The sequence below is a fragment of the Rhinolophus ferrumequinum genome, chromosome 17 (assembly GCF_004115265.2).
Source record: "Rhinolophus ferrumequinum isolate MPI-CBG mRhiFer1 chromosome 17, mRhiFer1_v1.p, whole genome shotgun sequence".
Lineage (NCBI taxonomy): Eukaryota > Metazoa > Chordata > Mammalia > Chiroptera > Rhinolophidae > Rhinolophus > Rhinolophus ferrumequinum.
This window is the reverse complement of record NC_046300.1, coordinates 33,959,259-33,982,431: the sequence shown is the minus strand read 5'-3', so window position 1 is coordinate 33,982,431 and position 23,173 is coordinate 33,959,259. Positions and strand designations below refer to the sequence as shown.

The 23,173-nt window shown below is 44.0% G+C and overlaps 1 protein-coding gene across 1 annotated transcript in view; it reads right to left on the bottom strand.

Annotated features, from left to right (window-relative positions):
* The window catches only part of LOC117037206 (inhibitor of carbonic anhydrase-like), a 37,691-nt gene extending 16,098 nt beyond the window's left edge, over positions 1-21,593 (bottom strand). The window contains exons 1-8 of the mRNA XM_033133010.1: positions 21,481-21,593; positions 13,682-13,854; positions 8,304-8,412; positions 7,358-7,534; positions 6,488-6,635; positions 5,583-5,638; positions 2,280-2,458; positions 741-912 (exon numbers count right to left, since the gene is read on the bottom strand). Of these exons, the coding sequence (XP_032988901.1) occupies positions 741-912; positions 2,280-2,458; positions 5,583-5,638; positions 6,488-6,635; positions 7,358-7,534; positions 8,304-8,412; positions 13,682-13,854; positions 21,481-21,523 (1,057 nt within the window). The 5' untranslated portion in view covers positions 21,524-21,593. The remainder of the gene's footprint in view (positions 1-740; positions 913-2,279; positions 2,459-5,582; positions 5,639-6,487; positions 6,636-7,357; positions 7,535-8,303; positions 8,413-13,681; positions 13,855-21,480) is intronic.
* Between the last annotated feature and the right edge of the window lie 1,580 nt (positions 21,594-23,173).

Below are 23,173 nucleotides of genomic sequence, written 5' to 3'. Positions count from 1 at the left end.
CTGCCTATCGCCTTCCAGGAGAAATGAGGAAGTCGGTTCTGAGAAACAGCAGTGAAGGCGGAGGGAAATCCCTTCCCTCCTGACCTCACCTCCTCAGGCATCGCCCCCCCCCCCCCCAGGCCTCCCTGAGCCCAGCCCAGCTCAGGGCCTTCTGGGGTTTCGGGACTAGGTTCTCCCACCCGGGAGTGTTCCTGGTTGGGAGGCCTGAGTTCTGTTCTGCGCGGGCCTGCTTGCTCTCCCCTCACCCAATATCTTTGCTCACCACTGTATGCCCACCTCCCACACAGTGGCTTTTGTAGATCCACAGTAACTGTTGGGTGACTAAATGGAAGAAAAAAAGAGAGAAAGAAGGAAGAAATGAACTGCAGGGATTGAGAGGAAGGCAAGAGCTGGATTAAAACCCTGTGAAATTCTAGTTCTGCTCCTGATGGTGGCAGAGGCCACGTTCCCACTTCAGTTCAGGATGGGCTATTTCCCTGCCAAATAGACCTGTTGTTGGGTAGGGCAACTCTAGTTAATACAAAGAAACCAGAACCATCATTACTTCAAGTTGTCTGGAACCTGAGGGTAAGTTAGGCCTTTCCCCAGCTCAGCAAAAACCCCCTCATTAACCCAGTGCAGTGGGTAGGTCCTCTGGGCTCTGCAGGCCAGTGAAGGCTGAATGAGATGATGCTTGCAGGTACTAGGAAAGCCTCCATGACCCCTATCCTGCCCCGCTGCCCTCCCAGGACCTTACATACCTCCCCTTAGATGCTGAGTGGCAGCAAAATACTTGTATCCCAGGTACAGCTTGGCATCCATCTTAGGTGGGACTCTTAAAAAGCCATGAGCGGCATCTGTAAACATCAGGTCCTTCCCGTGAGGAGAGCCAAAGAGCTGGAATCCTGCTGACTTCTCCTTTCCAAAATTTTCCTGTTAAAAGGATAAAAGAAACAGTGAAGGAGGGAGGCTGGCATAGAGAGGCAAAGGGAAAACAACCCCAAAACCAGACAAGGAAAACCAAAAGGAGAAAAGAGTGAACACCTGTGAGTGTGTGGCTCAGGCCCTCTGCAGCCCGTATGGCTCATGAGGGTCTCAAGTCTCTCTCTAGGGAATGCTTTGCTCAGATCCCAGCTTGTCTGCTGTGTGTGGACTCAGGGAAACTGCCAGGAGCTGCCCCCCCATCTGTACAAAAGGGTTTGGGGTCACCACGGGCAGGGCAGCTGCCCCTCTCCAATGCCATGTCCCCACAGGGTAGTCGGAGAAAGGCTGCCTCAGTTCTGGCCATCTGATTACCCCAAGTGGTCTTCACCCTGGAGCAGCTGGTGATCTAGCACCCTGCCATCGAGGTTGGGGGTCAGGAGTCCTGGGCTCCTCTCCCGTCCCAGGCCTGCCACTGAAGGATTTCAAGCACTCCTTTCTCCCTCTGGACTCTGGCAAAACAAAGGACGTTTTGCCTATGACTCCCGCTGACCGGCTGGCCCAAAGCTGCTCCTGATTGTAGCTGAAAACAGCACCTACCCACACGCTCTTTCCAAGGTCTGTCTGCTTTGTGCTTTTGCAGTGGTTCTGCATGAAATGTCACCTGCTGTCTTTCCTGGCAACCCCCCACACTTCTTTGGGGTGCACACAGCTTATTCCCCAGGGCCCAGTTATCTTCTCAGATACATCCTGTAAGTCAGTCTCTCTGACCTCCACAAAGTACATAATCCATGTCTCCAAGGTTATGCCACCCCATCTGGTAAGAATTTGTATGTGTCCACATCTGTCTGTGAGCAACTCAAGGGCAGGACTTTGTGTAGTTCATCTGTGAACCCCCAATGCTGAGCAGAGAGCACTGACAGGGGTGGGGCAGGGTGTTGAATGAGGCCTGGCCAAGAGAGACTGCCACCAACTCAGGGCAGAGAGAAGAATGGAGGGGTACCTACCACTGAGGGAAGTCAGGAGAGCGGATCACATGCCAAAAGGATAATAGGGGGACACTTCTTGGAAGACAGGCATCTGCACTGCGTCCTGAGGACCAGTTTAGAACTGAAAAGAACACTTTGGGACAGTGAGGGACTTCTGCAGAGTCTTGGGCCCACAGGGTCCGTGATGGCAGGTGAGCATTTCATGGCCTCTACTGTCCATAACATACACAGACTGAGTGGCTTTCAGTGGAGAGGATGATGTGTAGTATGGTTCTTGCTGGGTCCTGAACCCAGAAGGACTTGTAGAGTGGCTATAAGAGAATGAAGGAAAATGCCCCCAAATCCAAGCAGAGACCGCTAAGCCAGAAAGGAGATGGTGGATGGGGATACCTGGGCCTGGCTGAGAAGCTCCCAGATCAGGTCCTCCTTGCCACCCACACTTCGGGCCACCACAGCATTGGAAGGGACGCTGGACAGGTGGCACTCCTCGTATTTGTCCACTGGCTTCCGGGTGTTGTCCTTGCAGAGCAGCTCATACTGGTCCCTGTCAGCCTGGTGTGGCAGGTTCTCTGGGGGAGGAAAGCCCAGAGGAGCCAACTGACTGCAGGCAGAGCCATCAGCTGTGGTCCCCCCTCCTCACTGAATCCCAAACTGTTTGACCTTGTTGAGATAGCTTTCTAGGCCCAAGATGGAGCTGCTTCTGTCCAGGGTCCCACGTCAACAAACTGAAACTTCGATAACTTTCACGTCCCTGTAAACGCTCTGCTTGACTAGAAATGCAGTATCCCGCCAGTCCTCAAACACCAAGCCAGCTCTGGTTGGCTTGGAATTCTTTGTTCCTTCGCACCCCACGTAAGGTGGACTCTGTGGCCCCAGTCAATCAGGTATTTTCTATTGGTCTCTTTTCCTTTGTCCTTCCTCCCATTTTGCAGTTCTCCACATGGAGACTGCCTGCTTCCGGAAGTGTTCATAAACTTTGTGTACATCACCTAAATTGTCTTCTTTAATCATTCTTCTAACAGCGCTAAGAGGACTCAAAATCAATACTTTCCAAAAATGTTTTCTACATATGAGGAGCCTGAGGCCTTGGGAGATGAAATGACTGGTTGCGCTGCAGACGGACACGGGTGGGGAGGCGTGCTTGGCATGGGCCCTCCCACTGCCCCTCATTTCTAGGGCTCTGCTAACAGCAAAGGTGACAGCAAGTATTTACTGAGCACTCCCAGCACAACAAAGACTGTGCTGAAGGCTCTCCATGCTGTGTGTCATTTAATCCTCATAACAGGCAGGAGAGGCCAGTGATGTGACTCTCCCATCGTAGAGAGGAGGAAACAGGTTCAGACAGTTAGGTAACTAATCAAACTCTCAGCAAGTCTGAGGTTGACACATGGCCATGCTAGGACAATCCGGGTCGCCCATTTGTAATACTCCCCTGAGGGCAGAGCCTGCTGGGAAAGGTGATGGAAGAGTTGAGGGATAGACCAAGGTGTAGGGACCCAGTCAGGGCACCCTACAGGTACCAAGAAGGACCAGAAAACCTTGTAAGGCAAACAAGCTCTTTGCTTTTCCTTTTCTAGTTCCTACCGTGTTTCTCCGAAAATAAAACCTAACCAGAAAATAAGTACTAGCATGATTTTTCAAGATGCTCGTAATATAAAACAAGCCCTAATGCGTCTTTTGGCGTAAAAATTAATATAAGACCAGGTCTTATTTTTGGGGAAATACGGTAGGGTTTATTTTATATTAGGAGCATCCTGAAAAATCATGCTAGAGCTTATTTTCCGGTTAGGTCTTATGTTAGGGGAAACACGATAGAAGGTGGTCTTGGTTGAATTGTGTCCCCCCAAATTCATATTTTGAAGTCCTGATCCCCAGGACCTCAGAATGTGACCTTATCTGGAAGTAGTCATTGCAGATGGAATTAGTGAAGATGAGGTCATACTGAAGCAGGGTGGGGACCTACTCCAGTATGACTGGTGTCCTTATAAACAGGAAATTTGGACACAGACAGACAATGCACACAGGAGGAACGCCATGTGAAAAGAAAGACAGACATTAGGGTGATGTGGCTACAAGCCAAGGGATGCCAAAGCCTGCCAGCTAACTACCAGAAGCTGGGAGAAAGGCATGGAACAGATTCTCCCTCAGAACCTTCAGACAGAACCAACTTGGACAACGTCTTGATTTTGGAATTCTAGCCCCTACCACTACGATACAATGAATTTCTGTGGCTTAAGCCACCCAGTTTGTGGTACTTTGTTATGGCAGCCCTAGCAAGCTCCTATAGAAGATCTTTGAGGTTGATAAAGTCTTATCGAAAGTGGAGTACAATTAGAGTTCTTGACAATGGTTATAATTTTAATTAGGTATATTGTACAGAAAATACATTTTAAATCCATATATTAAAATTCTTTTAAACGATTTAGTAATGTTAGAATCACATTAAAAGGATCGATATGACCTAATAGTTTCAGAAATAACCTTTCCCCCTCAGTCACTCAAGGGCCCCAGTGGTGGCAGCCCCTCACCACCGACACACTTGCACCCCTAAAGCCCAGTGGATAGTCTCACATCAAATTCTACTTAGAAGGTAATATGGGAGCTCATATAATAGCAGATAAGTGACTTTCAGCAAAGATAAATCAGGATGGTCTGGGACAACCTGTTGTTTTCAGTAAGTGAGGACGCTTTCAAATACAGCAGGGTGAGCGTTAAAAGATGCTGCCCACCGACATACCGGTGGTAACTTGAGCAACCAGAAGAAATTACAATGACAGTTGTTTGCAACAGCTTCATCCTGGGTCATCCCACAGACGACCCCACTAATTAAAATTACTGATAATAAGACATGCATCAATTGCCAAAATGCTAACAAACCAGGTCAACGTGTAGCAATGAAGGGACAGTAAATTGTGAATGGCTGAACAAGGGAACAAAGCACATAAAACTATTTCGTGTTAGAGAAAGAAGTAGGAGGAATTAAGGCCCATGGAAAGAGTAAGGACTTAAAATTTTCCTTGGGTAGCAGATATTAACTTTAAAGTGAACCTAACAGAGTGAATATACATTTGGTTTTAAACATCTTGAATGATACAAGTATGTTCTATACCTGATAGAAATTTAATTAGTTATAAACCCCAAAATCTGTAACCTCAATTTGTCTGAAAAACTATTGTTTGTTTTTCTGTTTCTGATAATTGCCCAAAACTCTGGAAAGCTTTTTCTTAAAATATAGAAATAAAGGAGAAATATGTTTTCGTTCATGGTGATAACGCTTTTGCAACAGATTTAACTGTACACGTGCTAATAAGCTCTGAAATCATATGGTAATTTGTGTGTTTGCTTAAGGTGTTGGAAGCATTTAGGAGCCGTTTATAATGAAGCATTCAGTAGAACGTGATTAAATTTGAAAGTGTTATTTCAGTGACAAAGAGAATTTGATTACTAAAACTCACTTTGTTTCATTAATTGTTAAATAATGTTGAAATGTTCAGATTTGTTTAGGAAATTTATAGACTGAACAAATTGAGCACTGAACAATGTACAAATAACAGCAATGTTTTCTATACAGAACTTCTATTTCATGAAAGATCTTGTTGTTACCCATCTCTAGGTGTAGGGAAACTTTCAGGCAAAACCCACTTCCCAAGGGTGTGGCCCACGTGGTTCTTCCTCCATCCAGCACTCACTTACCTAACACCGTCACGTGCCTCATGAAGCCCACATCCCCCGCACCATCTTGCAGACACCTGAGGAACAGGACAGCTGTAGTCAGGCCACTCTCTGAGACACTGCCTTGCCCCCCCCACCCCATGCAGCCCCTCTGAGGTTCTGCCCCTGTCACAGGCCCACAGGGCTTCGCCCACAGTTTCCTGGGCTTCCATCTCTCCTCACAGAGGTGATGGCCCTGTCTGAGGGGCCTCTGAACATCCACAGCCAAACCCAGACAGAAGCAGGCAGGAGCCATGTAAGGCCACATCCCAGGCAACTCTGGGGAGGGATGATGCAAAAGTAGAACCCTTACCTTCCTCTTCAAAGGAAGCCAAAAGCTATCGATTTTTTTTTTTTTAATAAAGGTTTAAAGTCTTTAACGTGGAAGGTAAAAACTCTGGATAGCCTTGGATTCCTGGTCACTTTAGCTCTGGTTTCGAGTGCTGGTCGTTTCTCTTACATAGCATGGAGAATAGAGAGGTGGCGGCAGGGGGTTGAAAGGGAGGTGGGGAGAGGCAGGCACATGTCCCTGACACAGAGAGATGCTCAGGCTGAAAGAAGCAAGCTGGGCGGTCCTGGCCTTTAAGCTCGGAGCCCAAGCCTGTGTCTGTGCATCACAGAGTCCCAGAGACTGGTCTATCCCCCCAACCCTCCAGGAGACTCCAGGAGGTTAACATAGGCAGACCCCAGGCAATGGGAAGACAAGAGGGGCTCCCACACAGAAGACAGCTCCTCGGGATGGTGAGGAGCAAGGGGGGGCTACGGAGGGACTCAGGACCCTGGGTGTGAACACGATGTTCTAGGTGGTCTGGGCCAACCCTGTCTACTTCCTGTGCCTCAGTTTTGCATCCTTAGAGTCAATGGGAGCAGCGGCCAGTTTCACTCACTTGACGGCACCGGCGGGGCCAAAGTATGGTTCCTGGGTGGAGCAGGCACACTTGTCTGTCCCTTTCCCCACACACAGTTGACACAGTTTGGGGAAGGCCGTCTGATCTGCACATGGGACACAGCTGCCCGCGAAGAAGTTGGCCACTGCTGCTCAGCACAAAGACATGGAACACACAGCATGAGGCAGCCCGGCCAGAGGCAATAATGGCTCCCGCCCAGGCTCAAGGCTGAACGGGGAGTGACCAGAACAAACCAGATGCCAGTCCCCGCCTGCCAGTATGTGTGTCCCCTCTTTAAGATCAGGGGATTCCAAAAAGGCACATGTTAACTTCTAGCCTTCCACCATCATCCCCACCAACCAATGCCTGTGGCAGGTTGCTGTCAGCTCCCCTCCCTGCATTGTCAGACTGGAACAGCTCAGAGAGAGTTCTGCCCTGGAAGCCATGCCTGGGAGATGGGACACCTGCCTGGACAGGGGCAGGCCAAGCTCAGGGCCAGCGGCTGGCCACCAGAGAAAGCCCCAGCAGAATCGGAAACACACCAGCCACAGAGAGGAAAGCACCCCAGGGAGGGGGCAACAGGGCCCAGCCATCTTGGCTCTGCTGAGCCTCTGTCAGCCTGATGACCTCTCCCCACTCCTCAGGAGCCCCTGCTGGGGGGTTGGGAGCTGAGAAAAGAAGACAGCTGACACCTCCCAAGGGCTGCTGTGCAGCAGACCCGACAAGTTTAAAGCTGGGTAACGCCTACCTCCACCCCAAGAGTCATCACACCCGGTCACCTGATCATGTCTGAGTGACAGCCATGTGGCTTGTGCGGGCATCTAAAGAAGGGACATCTGCCTGAAGACACTCGCCCTCCTGCCCGCTTACCTTTCTCAAGAGGTTCACGTGGCTCAGGCAATTGCCAGTATAGTGTGCCGATGGGGATGTTCCAGCCAGAGGATCTGTGAAGGCCTGTGTGGCAGGACTTCCTGCCTTGGAGCTGGTTCAGCTGGAAGTTGCTGCCCTTCTTCACCAAGGCCACGGCATAATAGCGGGTTTCGGGATCTGCAAAGACACAGAGCCAATGGAAGACGCTCAACCTGGGCCACAGGGAAACACGGCTCATCACTCCTGACCAGGGAAGGGGACCTAAAGGACACATGTATGTCCCGTAAAGAGGGAAGGATCAGAATCCCTTTCTCGGGCTCACAGGGAAAGAAAGAACCACAGAGGGGCCATTCGTGACAACCCTCCAGGCAATCACAGGGAGAAGAGGGCCATGTGCACATGGACCGGAAATGCATTCTGCTCCCTGGCCCTGCAGAATGTCTGCCTGTACCTCCCAACCAAAGCCACCAGGAGATGGAGCTGGAGCATAAAGGCCACATTTCTGACTCGCTCTGAGTACTTCCTGTTCCCTGACACGGGCCCACGGACAGTCAGTTTACTGTCACAAGGGACATAGGCATTTGGGGCTCTGAGTGTGTGCTCCAGTATGCTCTCTTCTGTGTGTGGCATCTGTGGTTCTTGGAAGACGTCTCTATAAACTCTGACAGCAATGGTTCGGGTCAGGCTGCACACAGCCTGCTCTGATTCTTCAGAGAGCACATTTCCTGGCTCAGAAGGTCAGTGTCAGGAGCACCAGTCCTCAATCAGCCCAAAGCCCCAGAGGCCTTTGTGGTGGCCCTTAGGGCCGCTCATTCCCCACTGACTCCCCAATGGGGAACGCTCAGCACTATCTAATCTCCATTACCTGCCTAAACAAGACAAAACTCTGCATCCACCAGGAGAGAACCAGGGCCGCAAACTCTCTCCTGGGCCCTGGAGAACTTACTTTCTTTTGTCCCATAGTTCTCTGCCACTACAGGCTTTAGGTTGTAGGGAGCCAGGCCAGCCTCAAACACCAAACTTGCATCCAACGTCACAGCATCGGCTTCATTTGCCTGAAAGCGAACAGACCAGATGCTAATGAAGCCCTCACTTCTAGGAAGGCACCCCTAAGCCGGGATGAGTGGGGGTGACTGGGGGTGCATCTTGGATCTGGGGCCAGAAAATCCCTCAACTTGGCCAGACCACACACCACACCATGAGTTTCAGTTGACTTGACCTCCCTGTGAGGAGATTCGGCCACAATATATATTCCTGTTCCTCCTGCATAGAGGAAGGAATGGATTCTTTTTCTTCTCCCTTGTAAAAGGTCTGGTTCTTAGCCCAGAAACCTATGTGTGGTCTTCTAGGATCAACCTGAATTACGGAGGCTTCCCCTGGCAGGACTCATGGGGCACAGCTGCCCTCCCCACCCCAGACTGGGTGCACAGCCCATGCACTACAGGCTCTGAAGGGGGTTGCCGTCAACCACTCAGGTCCACCTGCTGGGATGTACTCTTCCACGTGTTTACATTGAAAACCCAAGAGCTTTTGTTTGGTGACCTCTTTACCTTGAGCCTTCTGCTGAGGTCTTTCTCAGGCACCATTGTGAAGCCGTCCTTATGGGGGAGTGGAGCTTTGACAACACTCTTCTCCACTCTGATTCACTACTCAGTATTTTTCCTCCTATCCTGGGTCTATATAACTGCAGGACTCTTTCATTCACGGATTTGGGGTTTCTATGGGTTTAATGTCTTGCTTTATTCTGAACTAAGTGTTGAACGCTTATTACTCCCATTACGGCTTATTATTCATTTAATCTTAACTACTCAGATATGTCACAGAGCACCACTGTCTTAATCAGCTGCATTTACACATTAAAAAATAGAGGCACAGAAAGTTCACGTCACTTCCCCAGGCCACATAGCTAGTAAGTCACGGAGCTGGGATTTAAATCCAGGTAGTATGAGCTTATTTCTTCCATTACACTGTTGCTGGGTTGTTTGTTTTTCTTTTTTGAGTTTTTGCTTCTATGAAATCTCAACCTAAGCTAATAATTCGCTTGAAATATTATAGGCACCTTCCCACTGGATCTAGAACTTATTTTCTCTGAAAGTGAGAAGAACTGTTTTTAACATACACACTTAAAACAAATTTTATTGCATTTTTTTTCTGCTTCAAACATCTGCAGGTCAAAACGATTTTTCTAGAAGCCCTTGCCAGTACTCTATGAATAGTTCTTATTGATTAAATTACAAAGCAGAAGCAATAGCTCCATGATCTGTGTTATGTTACAGGTAAGTAATAAGACAACAGTATTTCTAAATGAAAGAAAATAATAAGGTAAGTCAAACTATGTATTTGCCTACCTGAAACTTTTCTTTTTAATGTTGGGATTGTTGTTGTTGTTGCTTTATTGTAACAAAATACATAACACAAAATTTACCATTGAACCATTTCTAAGTGTACATTTCAGTGCCGTTAAAAATATTCATTCACTTTGGTGAACAACTCTTTCATCCCACAACTACATATCAGATATGAAACAATCTTTGAGGCTTTCTTAGTATCACAAGAGGTATGTGAAACCTCCAGAGACTCCCCATATCCACCCCACACACTGTAGAGTAGGGAAAAAAAGCAAATAAAGAAGAATATTTCCCAGGGCAGTGAGGTTGGGGCTTTCTTAGCCAAGACACCAGGATTCTGGGCAGGAATCACTGGAGCCTCAAAGGCTCAGGAACCAAGAAGCGAAGACCTCACTCTTGGGGTCCACTAGAGCAGCAGGGATTCTGGGGGCAACCTGAACCAGCAGGGAAGGGGAAGATTGAAATCAAGCATTACCTCCCAGGTGCAGATAAGCAAACCCAGAAGAAGGTAAGCCACAATGGTGGGCATCAACAGCAACAACAGACGTGGGCCCTCAAGGGATGTGGAGGTTGGAACTGTCAGATGCAATGAAGAAGAGCTACCTATGAAATATTTTGTTTTACGTACACAGTGAAGGCAACATTACAGGCATAGAAAAGGCAATTACCAGGAATAAAAGGAAAAAGATTTTATCTGGTGCTTCTAGAAACAAAAATATAATTTTGAAACCAAAAAGTAAATGAATAGGCAACAAGTACTTAGACGTGGTTAAAGAGAGAATTAGTAAACTAGAAGCTGTGTCTGAAGAATTTATCCTGGATGCTGCCAAAAGAGCTGCAGATGATAGAAATTATAAAAGAAGGATTAAATGATGTGGAGGCTATATTAAAGAAAGCCTAATATGTGTCATCTTGGAATACTAGGACTTAATCAGAAAAAACGGAAAGACTAAGAAAAGGCAGTATTTAGAGATAATAGCTGCAAATTATCCAGAACTGAAGAAAAACATGACTCCACAGATTCAATATACCCTAAGCAGAATAGGTACCAAGATTTCCACAACTGGAAATATCATAGTGAATCGGTGCAAAATCACAGACCATGGAAATGAAATCTCAAAATTATCCAGGTAGAAGATGATTGAAGGAATGACAGGACAGCACCAGACTTTTCATTGGCTACAACGGAAGTCAGGAGGCAGTGGCACAATATTTTTAAACATTGAGAAATGTCAAACTAAAATGATACACTGAGCAAAATTACCACTCAAGAATAAGGGGGAAATTAAAGCATTTGCAGAGAAAACAAATAAGCAAGCAACTGACAGAGATTAATACCAGTAGATTCATTCTGAAGTATCAGCAAAAGGACATATTTTAGGAAGTAAACATATCCCAGAAAGATGGTCTGAAAATTGAGAACGAATGGTGAACAGGTTAAATAGCAAAAATGTAGGTAAATCCAAATATTCTCTCTCTCTCTCTCCAGCTCTTTTTCTCTCTCCCTCTTTCTGAGTTTTTGGGTATGCATGCATACACATATGCATAGACACATACACAGACACACACAAACACCCCCCACACACATACATAAATATATTTATATTTTTATATATCATCTACAAATATATAAAGTAACTACATGATGGGGTTAAAAAAGACAGACTTAAAATACTAAATAGTAATATCTAAACAGGTAACTCTATGCTACTGTAGTCTAGAGTACTTTTATTATTTGGCAAAATGGGGGGCAGATCAGGACTATTTTACTATAACACTTTGGTAAGCTAAAGTATATAGCAAAAATTTAAAAGAAATCATTAAAGAATATAAATAAAGTGTTTAAATTCACTACCAATGGGAGAGAGTGGAATAAAGGGAAAACTGCAAAAAACACATATATACAAACTCAGTTTTTAAAAACTCAGAAATCAGGGGAAAGGCAGAACTAAGAGAAATAAAAAAAACAATATTGCAGAAATAAGTTAAATTTATCCATAGCAACAATAATTATTAATGGTCTAAATGTACCATGTAAAACAAATGAGATTTCAGATTTCATGAATAAACAAAATCCAGGAATATATAGTTTTCAAAAGTCACACCTGAAACATAAGCACACAGAAAGTTGAAAATAAAGAAGTGGAAAAATATATAAGAGGAGACTACTAACCAAGGAAAGTTGATGTAGTATGTTAATATCAGAAAAACAGAGTTTAATCAAAAATCACTATGAGAGATAGAGATTATTTCATAATGGGAAAATGTTACATTCACTAAGAATGAATTCTAAGGATTATTCTCTCATATACTGCTAGTGGAAGTGGAAATTGAAATAACCACATTGGGTTTGCTTACAAATCAAATACATTTGGCATTGTCTTAAAAATCAAATACTGACATATCCCATGGTTCAGCAAGTCTGCCCCTACATATAAATTCAAGAGAAACTTTTAATACTTGTGTCCCTGGAGATTTGTATAAAAGTATTCCTCAAGTCCTGATTACAATAACAAAAACTAGAAACAATCCAAATGCTAATGATGGGAAAAGAACAAATAAATTGTGGTATACTAACATAATGGACTATTGCAGAGCTCTGAAAATAAATGAACAATAGCTACATTCAACAACATGGGTGAATCTTAGCATAATATTGAGGAGGAAAAAGCAAGTATGAGAAGGCAACACAGAGTGATGTTATCTTTATAAATTTTTTAAGGAGCAAAACTATGCAATCATTCACACATACCCCTATAAGTCTTAAAACTGAAATAATGCAATAATTCTTAGGATTCTCTGGGGAAACACATAGGTCACTGTAAGTAGGGCCAGTGGGTTACAGCCCCCCAAGCGGTGCCATTCCCATAGAATCCAATGCTGCCACACAGTAGTCCTAGAAGTAAGCTATTGGCAGTGATGAAGTTTAGAGAACCTGTGGTGGGTCATGGATAGTATTATTTTGTATTTTAACATATTTAAAAATAAAGGGGTATGCATAGGTCAAAGCTGAACATGTGTCATAATTCAAGGGTTACAATTAAGCCACGATAGTAATTGAGGTCCAATTTGAAAGAAAGAAACAGAACAGACCAGTTGTTTATACCAAATCAGCGATTCCCTGAATTAATCAGGCTCCTTCTGGCCGAGTCTACCTCTCCCACCTCATCGCTCCTTCCCGTCTCCTGCTTGCTCTCCTCTGTCTCAGGCCCTTTGCACACGCTGTTGTGCACGTCCTGGAGTATTCTACCCAAGGCTCTTGGCATCCTTACCCATGCTCATCCCTGGGGTCTCAGCTTCATTGTTCTGTCTCCGGGAGATTGTCCCTGACACCCAGGTCAAAGCAAGTTTCCTCTGAAAGTCTGTCAGAACATTCTACTTTTCCCCCTCGCTGTACTTCACACAATTTGGAATTACATGTCTACTTGTTTGCATGTTTTTCTTCTCTCCTAACTAGACTGTAAGCTCCTCAAGAGTAAAGACCATGTGTGTTGAGATTCACCACTGCTGCCCCACTGCCCAGCACAGGGTCTGACACACGTTCAAATGAGCAGGAACAATGGTGAAGGAGTGAAGAGGATTTGGGAAAGTCTAACAACAAAGGACCAGCCGTCATCTGCAATCATGACACTGTTAGTTCTCATCCCTGTGAGCGTCATGCAGCTACTTCCCAGGGTGTGTGAGGAACTTGCAAAACAATGGGGTAAGACCACTTTGATGCAGACGGCCATTTTTGTTTCTTGCATTCAGAGAAAATAATACCTCAAAGCTGTCACCTTTCAGAATGCATTGGATTTTGCTTTAAGACTTGTTAAAGATGACCGCTGCTACTTCCATTTCTACAGTGATGATATTCTCAGTGGGGGTTGACTGCCCACACACCAGCCTCCTACATGTGAGTACAGAATTGGTCCAGCACCAGGAGCATGAGAAAGTGTGGACGCCTTCCCCTCTCCTTCAGGCAGCAGCGACTTACCGCGATGGCCTTGATGCACTCAAGGGAGGAGCTTTTCTTCACACAGGTGACAAGAGGGCCCGTCTCAGGAAGGACTTTTTTCATACTGTCACGGAAACTGGAGCACTTGCTGGCCTCCTGACTTGAGATGGTGCACCATCTCACCGTTTTGTCGGGGACAGCCAGACACAGCCCTAGGGGAGAGAGACCAAAGGAGTAAGGGACCCACCTTATACCTTTCTCAGCACCCACCTTTCTCTGCTGGTAGAAGAGGTTAAAGACAAGGTCAAGGATTGTCTGCGTGGGTCACACAGAGTGGCTCACATGAATTCTCAGGTCCCATTTTTCTGATTGTGCCTTTCCCCTTGGAGAAAAAAGCCAAAACATGCCCCCAAAGTTAAACATTTAATTACCCAATGATCCAGAAATCCCATTCCTAAGTATATACTCAAAGGAAATGAAAAAAGGTACTGAAATCCACGTAGCCAAAAATGTGGCAACAACTCAAGGGTTGCCATGGACGAATAAACAAAATGTGTTATATCCATACAATGGAAAATTCTTCTGCCATAAAAAAAACTGTTACATGCTACAACATTGATGGACCTCAAAATTATTATGTTAGATGAAAGAAGCCAGACACAAAAGGCTACACATCATATGGTTCCATATCTATGAAATATCTAGAATAGGTAAATCTATAGGGACAGAAAGCAAATTTGTGGTTGCCAGGAACCGGGGAGAGAGAAATGGGTACTGACTTCTTTATGGGTACAGGATTCTTTGGAGGGGATGACGGAACTATGATGGAACAAGAGAGAGGTGGTAGTTGTACCGCGAGTGATTGTACTAAGTGCCACTGAATGTACACTTTAAAGACTAATTTTATGTTAGTGAATTTCACCTCAAAAAAGAAAAAAGCAACCTATGGGGAAGGAAGCTTTGAGCCTCGTGATTTTTGTTCTTCATCTAGACGTTGGATACTCTGACCTTACATGGTAGTAATTGCTGGGGCATTAAAATCAGTGCCTATTTATTTCACTGGCATTTAAAATTTTAGTGATGAAATAGGGTAGTGAATATTATGAAGGCAAAATGCTGTTTACAAATCTGTAGTATTTGAGTAAAATATTATTTTAAATGAAATTTAGAAAATGAGCGTTACCAGTAACATCTTCCCGATTTTAATGAGGTCCTGCATGTCAGGCAGCGTGCAAAGCGCACTACTCTCCTCTGACGTCTACAAATGTCCTGCTGCTTAAATATTGATGCTCCTGTTTTGTAAATGTGATTAAAAAGACCTATCAGGGACATTAAATAACTTGAGATGAAGCTAATATTTGAACCACCCAAGTCAGTTTGACTTCAAAACCTGTACTGCCTTTTAACTCTCTGTAAGTAGGATATATCAAATGAAATGGGACAGGAGCTGTCAAGTTACCTTAGACAGAATCTCATACCAAAGACAGGGAATGACAAATGGAGCCCCTCAGCTCTATTTGAAAAACCTTGAATAGTAGCAGCCCAGGGAAGGAGAGCAACTGAGTGGAACTATACAGGCCACATGTCCTTGTGCAGAATACCAATGTTTAGAGTAATAGCTTACGTTTGTATTTTGAGTCTTTCAAAGCATGTTTACCCTGTTTGCTAATATAGTGTTAAAACATGTCATGCTTAGGAATGACTGGCAACAGTAGAGACAATACAACTTTATAAATGAAAATAGCTTAGTAATCAGGTTAAATTATACAAAGAGCTAGTGTTTTTCTTTTTCAAAGGTATGTCCTTATTGGGAGAGCCCTTTTGCATGTTTGTATTTTCTGTCACCACTGTGCTTACGTTCAAATGCTTAAAACTTCAGGCTTTGTACTTCTAATCTTTTTTTTTAAGTGTGAATGTAAACCAGGGTGAATGAAGTTTGCATAGTTAAGGGAAAAGTTAAAGTCTTGACAAAAACATGGTATTAAAACAGAGAACAACAGCCAACAACAAAAACCTCACAAAACAAAACAAAAAAACAAAGCCAGGATCAATTTCTGCTTCCATCTATGAAAGAGTAACTGACAAGGGATTTGCCCTAGCACTTTAAACAACTCTTGAATAAACATGAAAAAATGTTTTAAAATACTGGGCAACAGGAAATGCAGGGATGTGATCCCTGAGAGAGGGAAACAAATAAGGGGAGCCCCATAATCACCCCAGCTTTCTTCCTGGACAAAATTTCCAGATGGCAGGGCAGGGAGGAGAAAACCAAGTAGCTTGATGGTCTTTTACAGAGGCGAGGAGACAGAGAGCATAGTCAGCTAAGGCTGAAGCAATTAGAATTTGCAGCACAGAGTATTAAAGCACAGGGAGTGCAAAAGGAGAGAGGAAAGAGAGAGAGATTAAGACCCAGAATCTGCATATGCTTGAGATTCTGGCTAAGCACCAATTTGAGCACTGTGGAAGCCAGGCAAAGACAACTGCTAGGAAAAGAAAATGTAATGGGGAGCTTAGGCCAAACATTTCCCAGAGCTCATATGGGCTCAGGAATCATTTCAGCTCCCACCATCCAGAGTGGAGAAAATCTCATTGAATAAACAGTGCATTTACTAAAAATCCCAGAAGTAAGCTAAACTAGCCCTAAAATAAAGATTATTCTAGACACAGCCTAAAACTAGTCTTGAAAAGGTTATACTGATCTTCAGATAATAGTGACTCCTACCAGAACAGAGTTTAACACTCTTTAAGTAAAAATGACAAAATCAATACTTAACAAGGTAAAATTCACAATGTCCAGCAACCAATAAAATTATTACACAAGTGAAGAAAAGCAGGAAAATGTAACCCATAACCAGGAGGAAAATCAGTCGATAGATTCAGAACAAGAAATGAAAGAGATGATGAAATTAACAAAAAATAACTTTAAAACAGCTATTTTAAATGCTGTAAGTATGCTCAGAGACTTAAATGAAAACATGAACATAATGAGGAAACGAACATAAGATATAAAAAGAGCCAAAAGGGTTTTCTAGAGATGAAAAATACAACATCTGAAATGAAAATTCTACTGAATAAGATTTTCAGCAGATTAGTACTACAGAAGGGAAAAGGTGATCTGGAAAACTTTATTAGAAACAATACAAAATGAAGCACAAAGAGAAAAAAAGACTTAAGTGAACAGAGCTCACTAACTTGTCAACAATATCAAGTGATCTAACATATGTGTAACTGTAGTCTTAGGGAAAAAAATGGAGGAGGGGGCCAGAAAAATACATGAAAAAAATATTAATATTTGGCCCGAATTTTTCCAAATGTTATGAAAACTATAAACTCACAGTTCTAGAGCAATCAGAGAAAAGAGACAAATAGGTGTAGAAGAACAAAGACAAATATCACAAAGACTGTCAGAAACCACAAGTCATAGATAATGGAATGGTATCATTAAGGAGCTAACAGGAAAATAACCTGCTAAACGAAAAATCTATACCCAATGAAAACAACTTTCAGAAGTGGAGGCAAAAATAAACTTTTTCAGACAAACAAATGTCCAGAAATTTGGTAACAGCAAACTTGCCCTACAATAAATGTTAAGGAAGTGCCAGTCCCCAAGTGGTTACACTGGTGAATTCTTTCAGACACTTAAGAAAGAAATAATAGCAATGTTGCACAAACTATTTTATAAAGTAGAGGAGGAAGGAAAAATCCCAACTCATTTTCTGAACTGGATACCAAATCCAAACAAAGGCATTACAAAAAAACTACTGTGAAATATCACCCATGAATGTAAAAACAAAATCCTTTACAAAATATTAATATATCAAAATGCAGTCAAAAAATGAATACATGAACACACACACACACACACACACACACACACACACACACACACACACACATAGGTTTATCCTTTTCCGGAATGCAAAGTTGATTTAATATACAAAAATCAATCATTAATATTCACCATATTACAGAATAAAAGAGAAAAACCCATATGACTATCTTAATAGAACAGGAAAAGTACTTTTCAATCCAAAAGTCCAAGCAAACTGGGAATGGAAGGTAATGTGCTCAGCGAGGGCTCTGCACATGATAAAGAACATCTACAAAAACCTAAAGCTAATATCGTACTTAGTGGTGAAAGCCTGAATGCTTTTCCCTTCAGGTCAGAAACAAGGCAAAAATACACACTTTTATCACTTCTGTTTAACATTGTATTAGAGGTCTAAGCTATTTTAATAAGGATCAAAAAGGAAATAAAAAGCATACAGATTGGAAAATAAGATATAAAATTGTCTTTATTCACAGATAACATGTTTATCCATACAGAAAAAAATTTTAAGAAATCTGCAAAAAAGCTACTAGAATAAGTGAGTTTAGAAAGGTTATCGAATTCAAGGTCAATATACTAAAATCAACTGACTATAATATTAAGAAGAAAAACTGTAAAATGAAATTTTAAAAATACTACTTACAATGGCATCCCAAAATATGAAATATCTAGGGAGAAATTGAACAATTTAGGAACAAAATCTGTACAATAAAAACTATAAAACATTCCCATGATAAAAGAAAACCTAAATAGATATAAAATACTCATGGATTAGAAAACTCAGTATTATTAAGATGCCAGTTCTCCTCAAAATGATATATAAATTAAATGCAATCCCAATAATCCAAGACTAAACTTGTTTTTATAGAAATTGATAAACTGATTCAAAAATGTATGTGGATATGCAAAGGTTCTAAATGGACAAACTAACAGTGAAGTATTTCAATAGAGTTGGAGGACTTACGTTACTTGATTTCAAGACTTCCTATAAAGCTACAACCAAGACAGTGTGACACTGGCACAAAGAGAGATGTATAGCTAGCTTAACGGAACAGACTAGAGAGTCTAGAAATTGACCCACATATCGTATTTCCCTGAAAATAAGACCTAACCGGAAAATAAGCCCTATCATGATTTTTCAGGATGACATCCCCTAAACATAAGCCCTAATGTGTCTTTTGGAGCAAAAATTAATATAAGACCTGTTCTTATTTTCAGGGAAACATGGTATATAGAGTCAGTAGTTTTTTAACAAAGTTGCCAAGGTAATTCAGTGGGGAAAGGCTATTCTTCTCAAAAACAAGTCCTGGAATAACTGGAAATCCATATGAGAAAAATGAATCTCAACTCTTCACACCATATACAAAATTAACTAAAAATGTATCAGAGACCTCATAGACCAAAATATAAAAGCTGAAGCTATAAAACCTCTAAAATAAAACAGAGAGGAAAATATTGCAAATTTGGGGGTAGCCAATTATATTTTTATAGACACAAAACATAGTAACAAAAAATAAAAATTTGGTGAGACTGATCAAAATGTAAAACACTTTCTCTTCAGAAGACATCATTTAGAAAATGAAAAGCTAAGCCACAAACTTGGAGAAAACAATTATAATACATCTATCTGACCAAGGACTTGTATCCAGAACATATAAAGGGCTTTTAAACTCAATAAGTCAAATAATCCAATTAAAAAGGGGAAAAGATTTGACATACACTTATTATTATGACTCAGCAATTCTACTCCTAGACATTCACTCAAAAGAAAAGAAAACATGTATCTACCCAAAGACTTGTACACTGGCATTTGTAGCAGCTTTATTCCTAATATCCCCAAACTGGAGACAAATGTCCATCAATAAATAATTGAGGAAAGAAACTGTGGTAAAGCCATACAGTGGAATAATAGTAATAAAAAGGAATGAACATTGTGGATGAATCTCTAAGCAATTATGCTGAGTGTAAAAAGGCAGACACAACAGACTATGTACTGTATGATTCCATTTATGTGGAAAAGGAAAACCTTAGCTAAAGTGGCAAAAGGCAGAATGACTGGGAAGGGATAGGGAACAGTTTGGGAGTGATGGAAATGTCTATATATTTGATTGTGGTGGTGACTACATGGGTAAGTATATTTGTCAAAATTCATTGAACTGTATATAACTTAAAGAGTGCATTTGGTTTTATGTAAATTATACTTCAATAAAAACGATTTTGAAAAGAGAGTGTGTGCAAGCAGGCTAAGAGTAAATAGGTGGTGAAAGGAGATAGAGGCCAAGGTGGAGGTACAGGCTAATCCGAACCCCTGATTCTTGGCTCTTATAAGGCCTATGACTAACCACCCCCCACTCCCCCACCTCCACCCCCCCACCCCGTCTCTTTGGTCTTTTCCGTTTAAGCTATTAGGTTGGTGCAAAAGTAATTGCGTTTTTTGCAATTATTTTTAACCTTTTAAACCACAATTACTTTTGCACCAACCTAATAGTTTGGTTGCATTTCTGTCATTTGCCACCAGAAGAGTTTTTGTCACTGAGCTTTGAAGAAAGTACATCCTAAACTCCAGCCTTTTCCAGTGGCCAAGAGAGAAGGAATGGGGGGTAAGGGTTGAGCAGGGAGGCAAGTCTTGCCTCTTGTTTGTAAACACAGAGCCGATAGGGAAAATGAAATTTTGGTCAGCCCCTGACATTGCTAGGAGAGAAGATGGAGGAAGAACAAACAACACAAGCCTTATTCAGAAAGAATTTGGGAAAAACTGGGGGGGCCGCACTCCGGATTTCCCTATGGTCATAGGGAGCTGGACCACAGCTGTACCCTACCTTTTCAGACTTCCTCAGCCCCAGCAGAGCTCACTGTGAGGCCCCAGGTAGCAGTACTGGGCCAGGGAGGGCCAACCACAGCACTCCCAGTCCTTCTGGCCCTCTCCTCCCTCTGCCCTGCCCAGGTTACCCCTCCCCCCACGTAAGATACCCTACTCACGAAATTATTGAAGACAGCCTGACACTGGCAGACCCAGAGCTGGATGAGCCAGGGCGTGTTCTTACATGCCTGAGCTCACTGACTTTGCACCATTACCTTCCTTACAGTTGCCCAGCCAAGAGCCCTGCTCACCCCATAATACGGGATGGGGCCCCCTACATGTGCACGACTTTTACCAGTGATAGCTCACCCGTGTCTAGGGCTCTGCCACTAGATCAATTCTCATTTCACTTTCATAGTGGCTGTGTGCTTCTCGTGAAAAAGCAATTCCTTCTGAATTAATGAGGTAACCAGCTCAGAGAGGTCAAGGGAGAGCCTCAAGTCACCCAACACTGAGTGGCAGGTGGATCCCATTGTAGGGTGATTGTTTTTCCCCTACATTCCTCTACCTTCCTGGTGTGTGGTAGGGATGGTAGTCATGGTACAGTTCAGAGCAGGAAAGATCCTTCTGGTTAGACACTGGACAAGTCAAGCATACCTGATATTTACCCTTCCCTCTTAATCCCTCGTAATAACCAGTGAGCCGTGGGAAAATCTCTTCTCTCCGCTCCTGTCTCCTTCACTGTAAACTGGATCAACAGCCTCTGGGCCAGGGATCATGAACTTTTTCTGTAATGGGCTAAGCGAGTAAATATTTTGGGCTTTCTGGGCCACTCAGTCTCTGTGGCAACTATTTAACTTTGCCCTTGAAGCCTGAAAGCAGCTATGGACAACACTTACCTGAGAGAGCATGTCTGTGTTCCAATAAAATATTTATGGTCACTGAAATTTGAATTTCATGATTTTCATGTGTCAAAATTATTGTTCTTTTGATTTTCTTTCAACCATTTAAAGATGTGGAAAGCACTCTTAGCTCATCCAGCTACACAACATCACCGGCGGGCGGAAGGTATTTGGGGCCAACCCGCGCGCGAGGCTGATGCGGGGCCCCTCAGACCCAGGCGGTGCGTTGTTTCGCTATGGCTGACCCCGCAGGCACCGGTCCGGTCCCGGAGGGTGGCCCCAGCCCAGGCTCCCATTGCGTACTCACCCAGGGCCCCTGAGCACAGCAGGGCGCAGATGGCGAGCCTCATTCTCGGCTGCTGACTCGCGATACTGGACGAGTGACACCAACCGGATCCCCTGAGCCGCAAGCCTCGGCCAGCTGTACCTGCCCCCAAGGGGTGGCTCCGCCTCCTGTGAGCATTTGCCCTTCCCCGCTGGTCGCCCTCTCCACACCTGCCACCACACCTCTGGGTAGCTCACCAGCAACGCGGCTCCCCACTCTCCTGCCGCCCCAAGGCTGACCCCTCTGCCCAGCGCATTGAGCTGCGGGGCTGGAGCTCTGATCGAGGGCAAGGGGTCCGCACCCCAGAGGGACACCCGACCATAGCACCCCTGAGCCCGCTGAACTGATCGCGGTACTCCACAGAAAGAAACTGAGGCCGGGTCCCAGGTTAGTTACAGGAACGCATGTTTCCTGACCTCAGGACCTTCATCCAGCCAAGCAGTTCTTACAGGTTTTGAACACAGACTCCTCGGGACCGGGACATTCCACAGGGTGAAACTGTGGACCCTTCCCCCAGGAAAGCATGTGCACACATAATACGCAACGTTTTGTACACAATTTTCAGGGATCCTCAGATTCTTCCTCTGAAACTGTCTCTGTTGCCCATTCCTGTTCCCTCTCAGAAGTCACCTTTCCGCCCTCCCCCCCCCCACCCCTCCAAGTGACCGGGTCCCCTCTGATCCTCTGCTGAAGGCTGGGATAAGGTGAAACCCTGCCCCTGGACAGGGCTGCTTCTACGCGTCCCTGCAGCCCCCTAAAGCCCACTCCAGGGACCTCTTCGTGAGTGTATCACCAAGGAGGGGATCCAGTCATCCTTTCCTGTGGGGTGATGTTCAGCAGGGGTTGCTGGGCTAGAGACTGCTTGCATTTCTGACCAGAAATATGCTATGTCCAGCTCATGAGCAAGTGGGCTGTTAGCAGGGTCCCTGACAGCCTCTCTGCTCAGCATGGATCCTGTGTAACTGAGGCTGCTATACCTTTCTTCGTGGGCTCCCTAGGGCGTCACCTTAGAAGCTAATCAGATGTGAGAGGTCCCCTCCTAATTCTACCCTGCCCTAGTCACCAGGCACATAGAGGGGGACAATTTCTGGAATTGAAAACTGACTCAGTTGGCAGGAGGTGGTGTGAAGGAGAGGAATGGTGACAATCTCCCATTGGATGGTCCAAGGACGGCTGGCTGTGAGATGCTGAAGAAGAGGATCAGCTGTTTACTTCGTGTGTGTGTGTGTGTGTGTGTGTTGGAGAAAGGGAGGAGAGCCCAGGTTTGTGTATCGTAGGCTCATGTCCTTGACCTTGTGATTTCTGTGATTTACAATCTCTTCTGACTTCCCTGAGACTATCTCTGGACTCAGTGGAGGGCAGGGTTAGTCTCTGCCAGAGGGAAGAACTTTTCATAACTTGGTTGGGGCTGAAACAAAGAACATTTACTTAGCAAAGATTTCACTACTTGCACACACGAAGAGGGTGCAGAACAAAGAGTTATGGTGGGTTAAAATAATAAGACAGACTGTTTAAATTCAATTATGATATATTCTTACATTCTTAAGGCCCAATTCTGAGGATGCTTTATTAGATAAGTCTAGGTCTGTGGTTTGAATTGTTATGTTGGTGCTCCCCAAACTAACTGAATAGAAAATCTATTTAAAATGTATTCAGGGCAAAAGACTTGAACTAA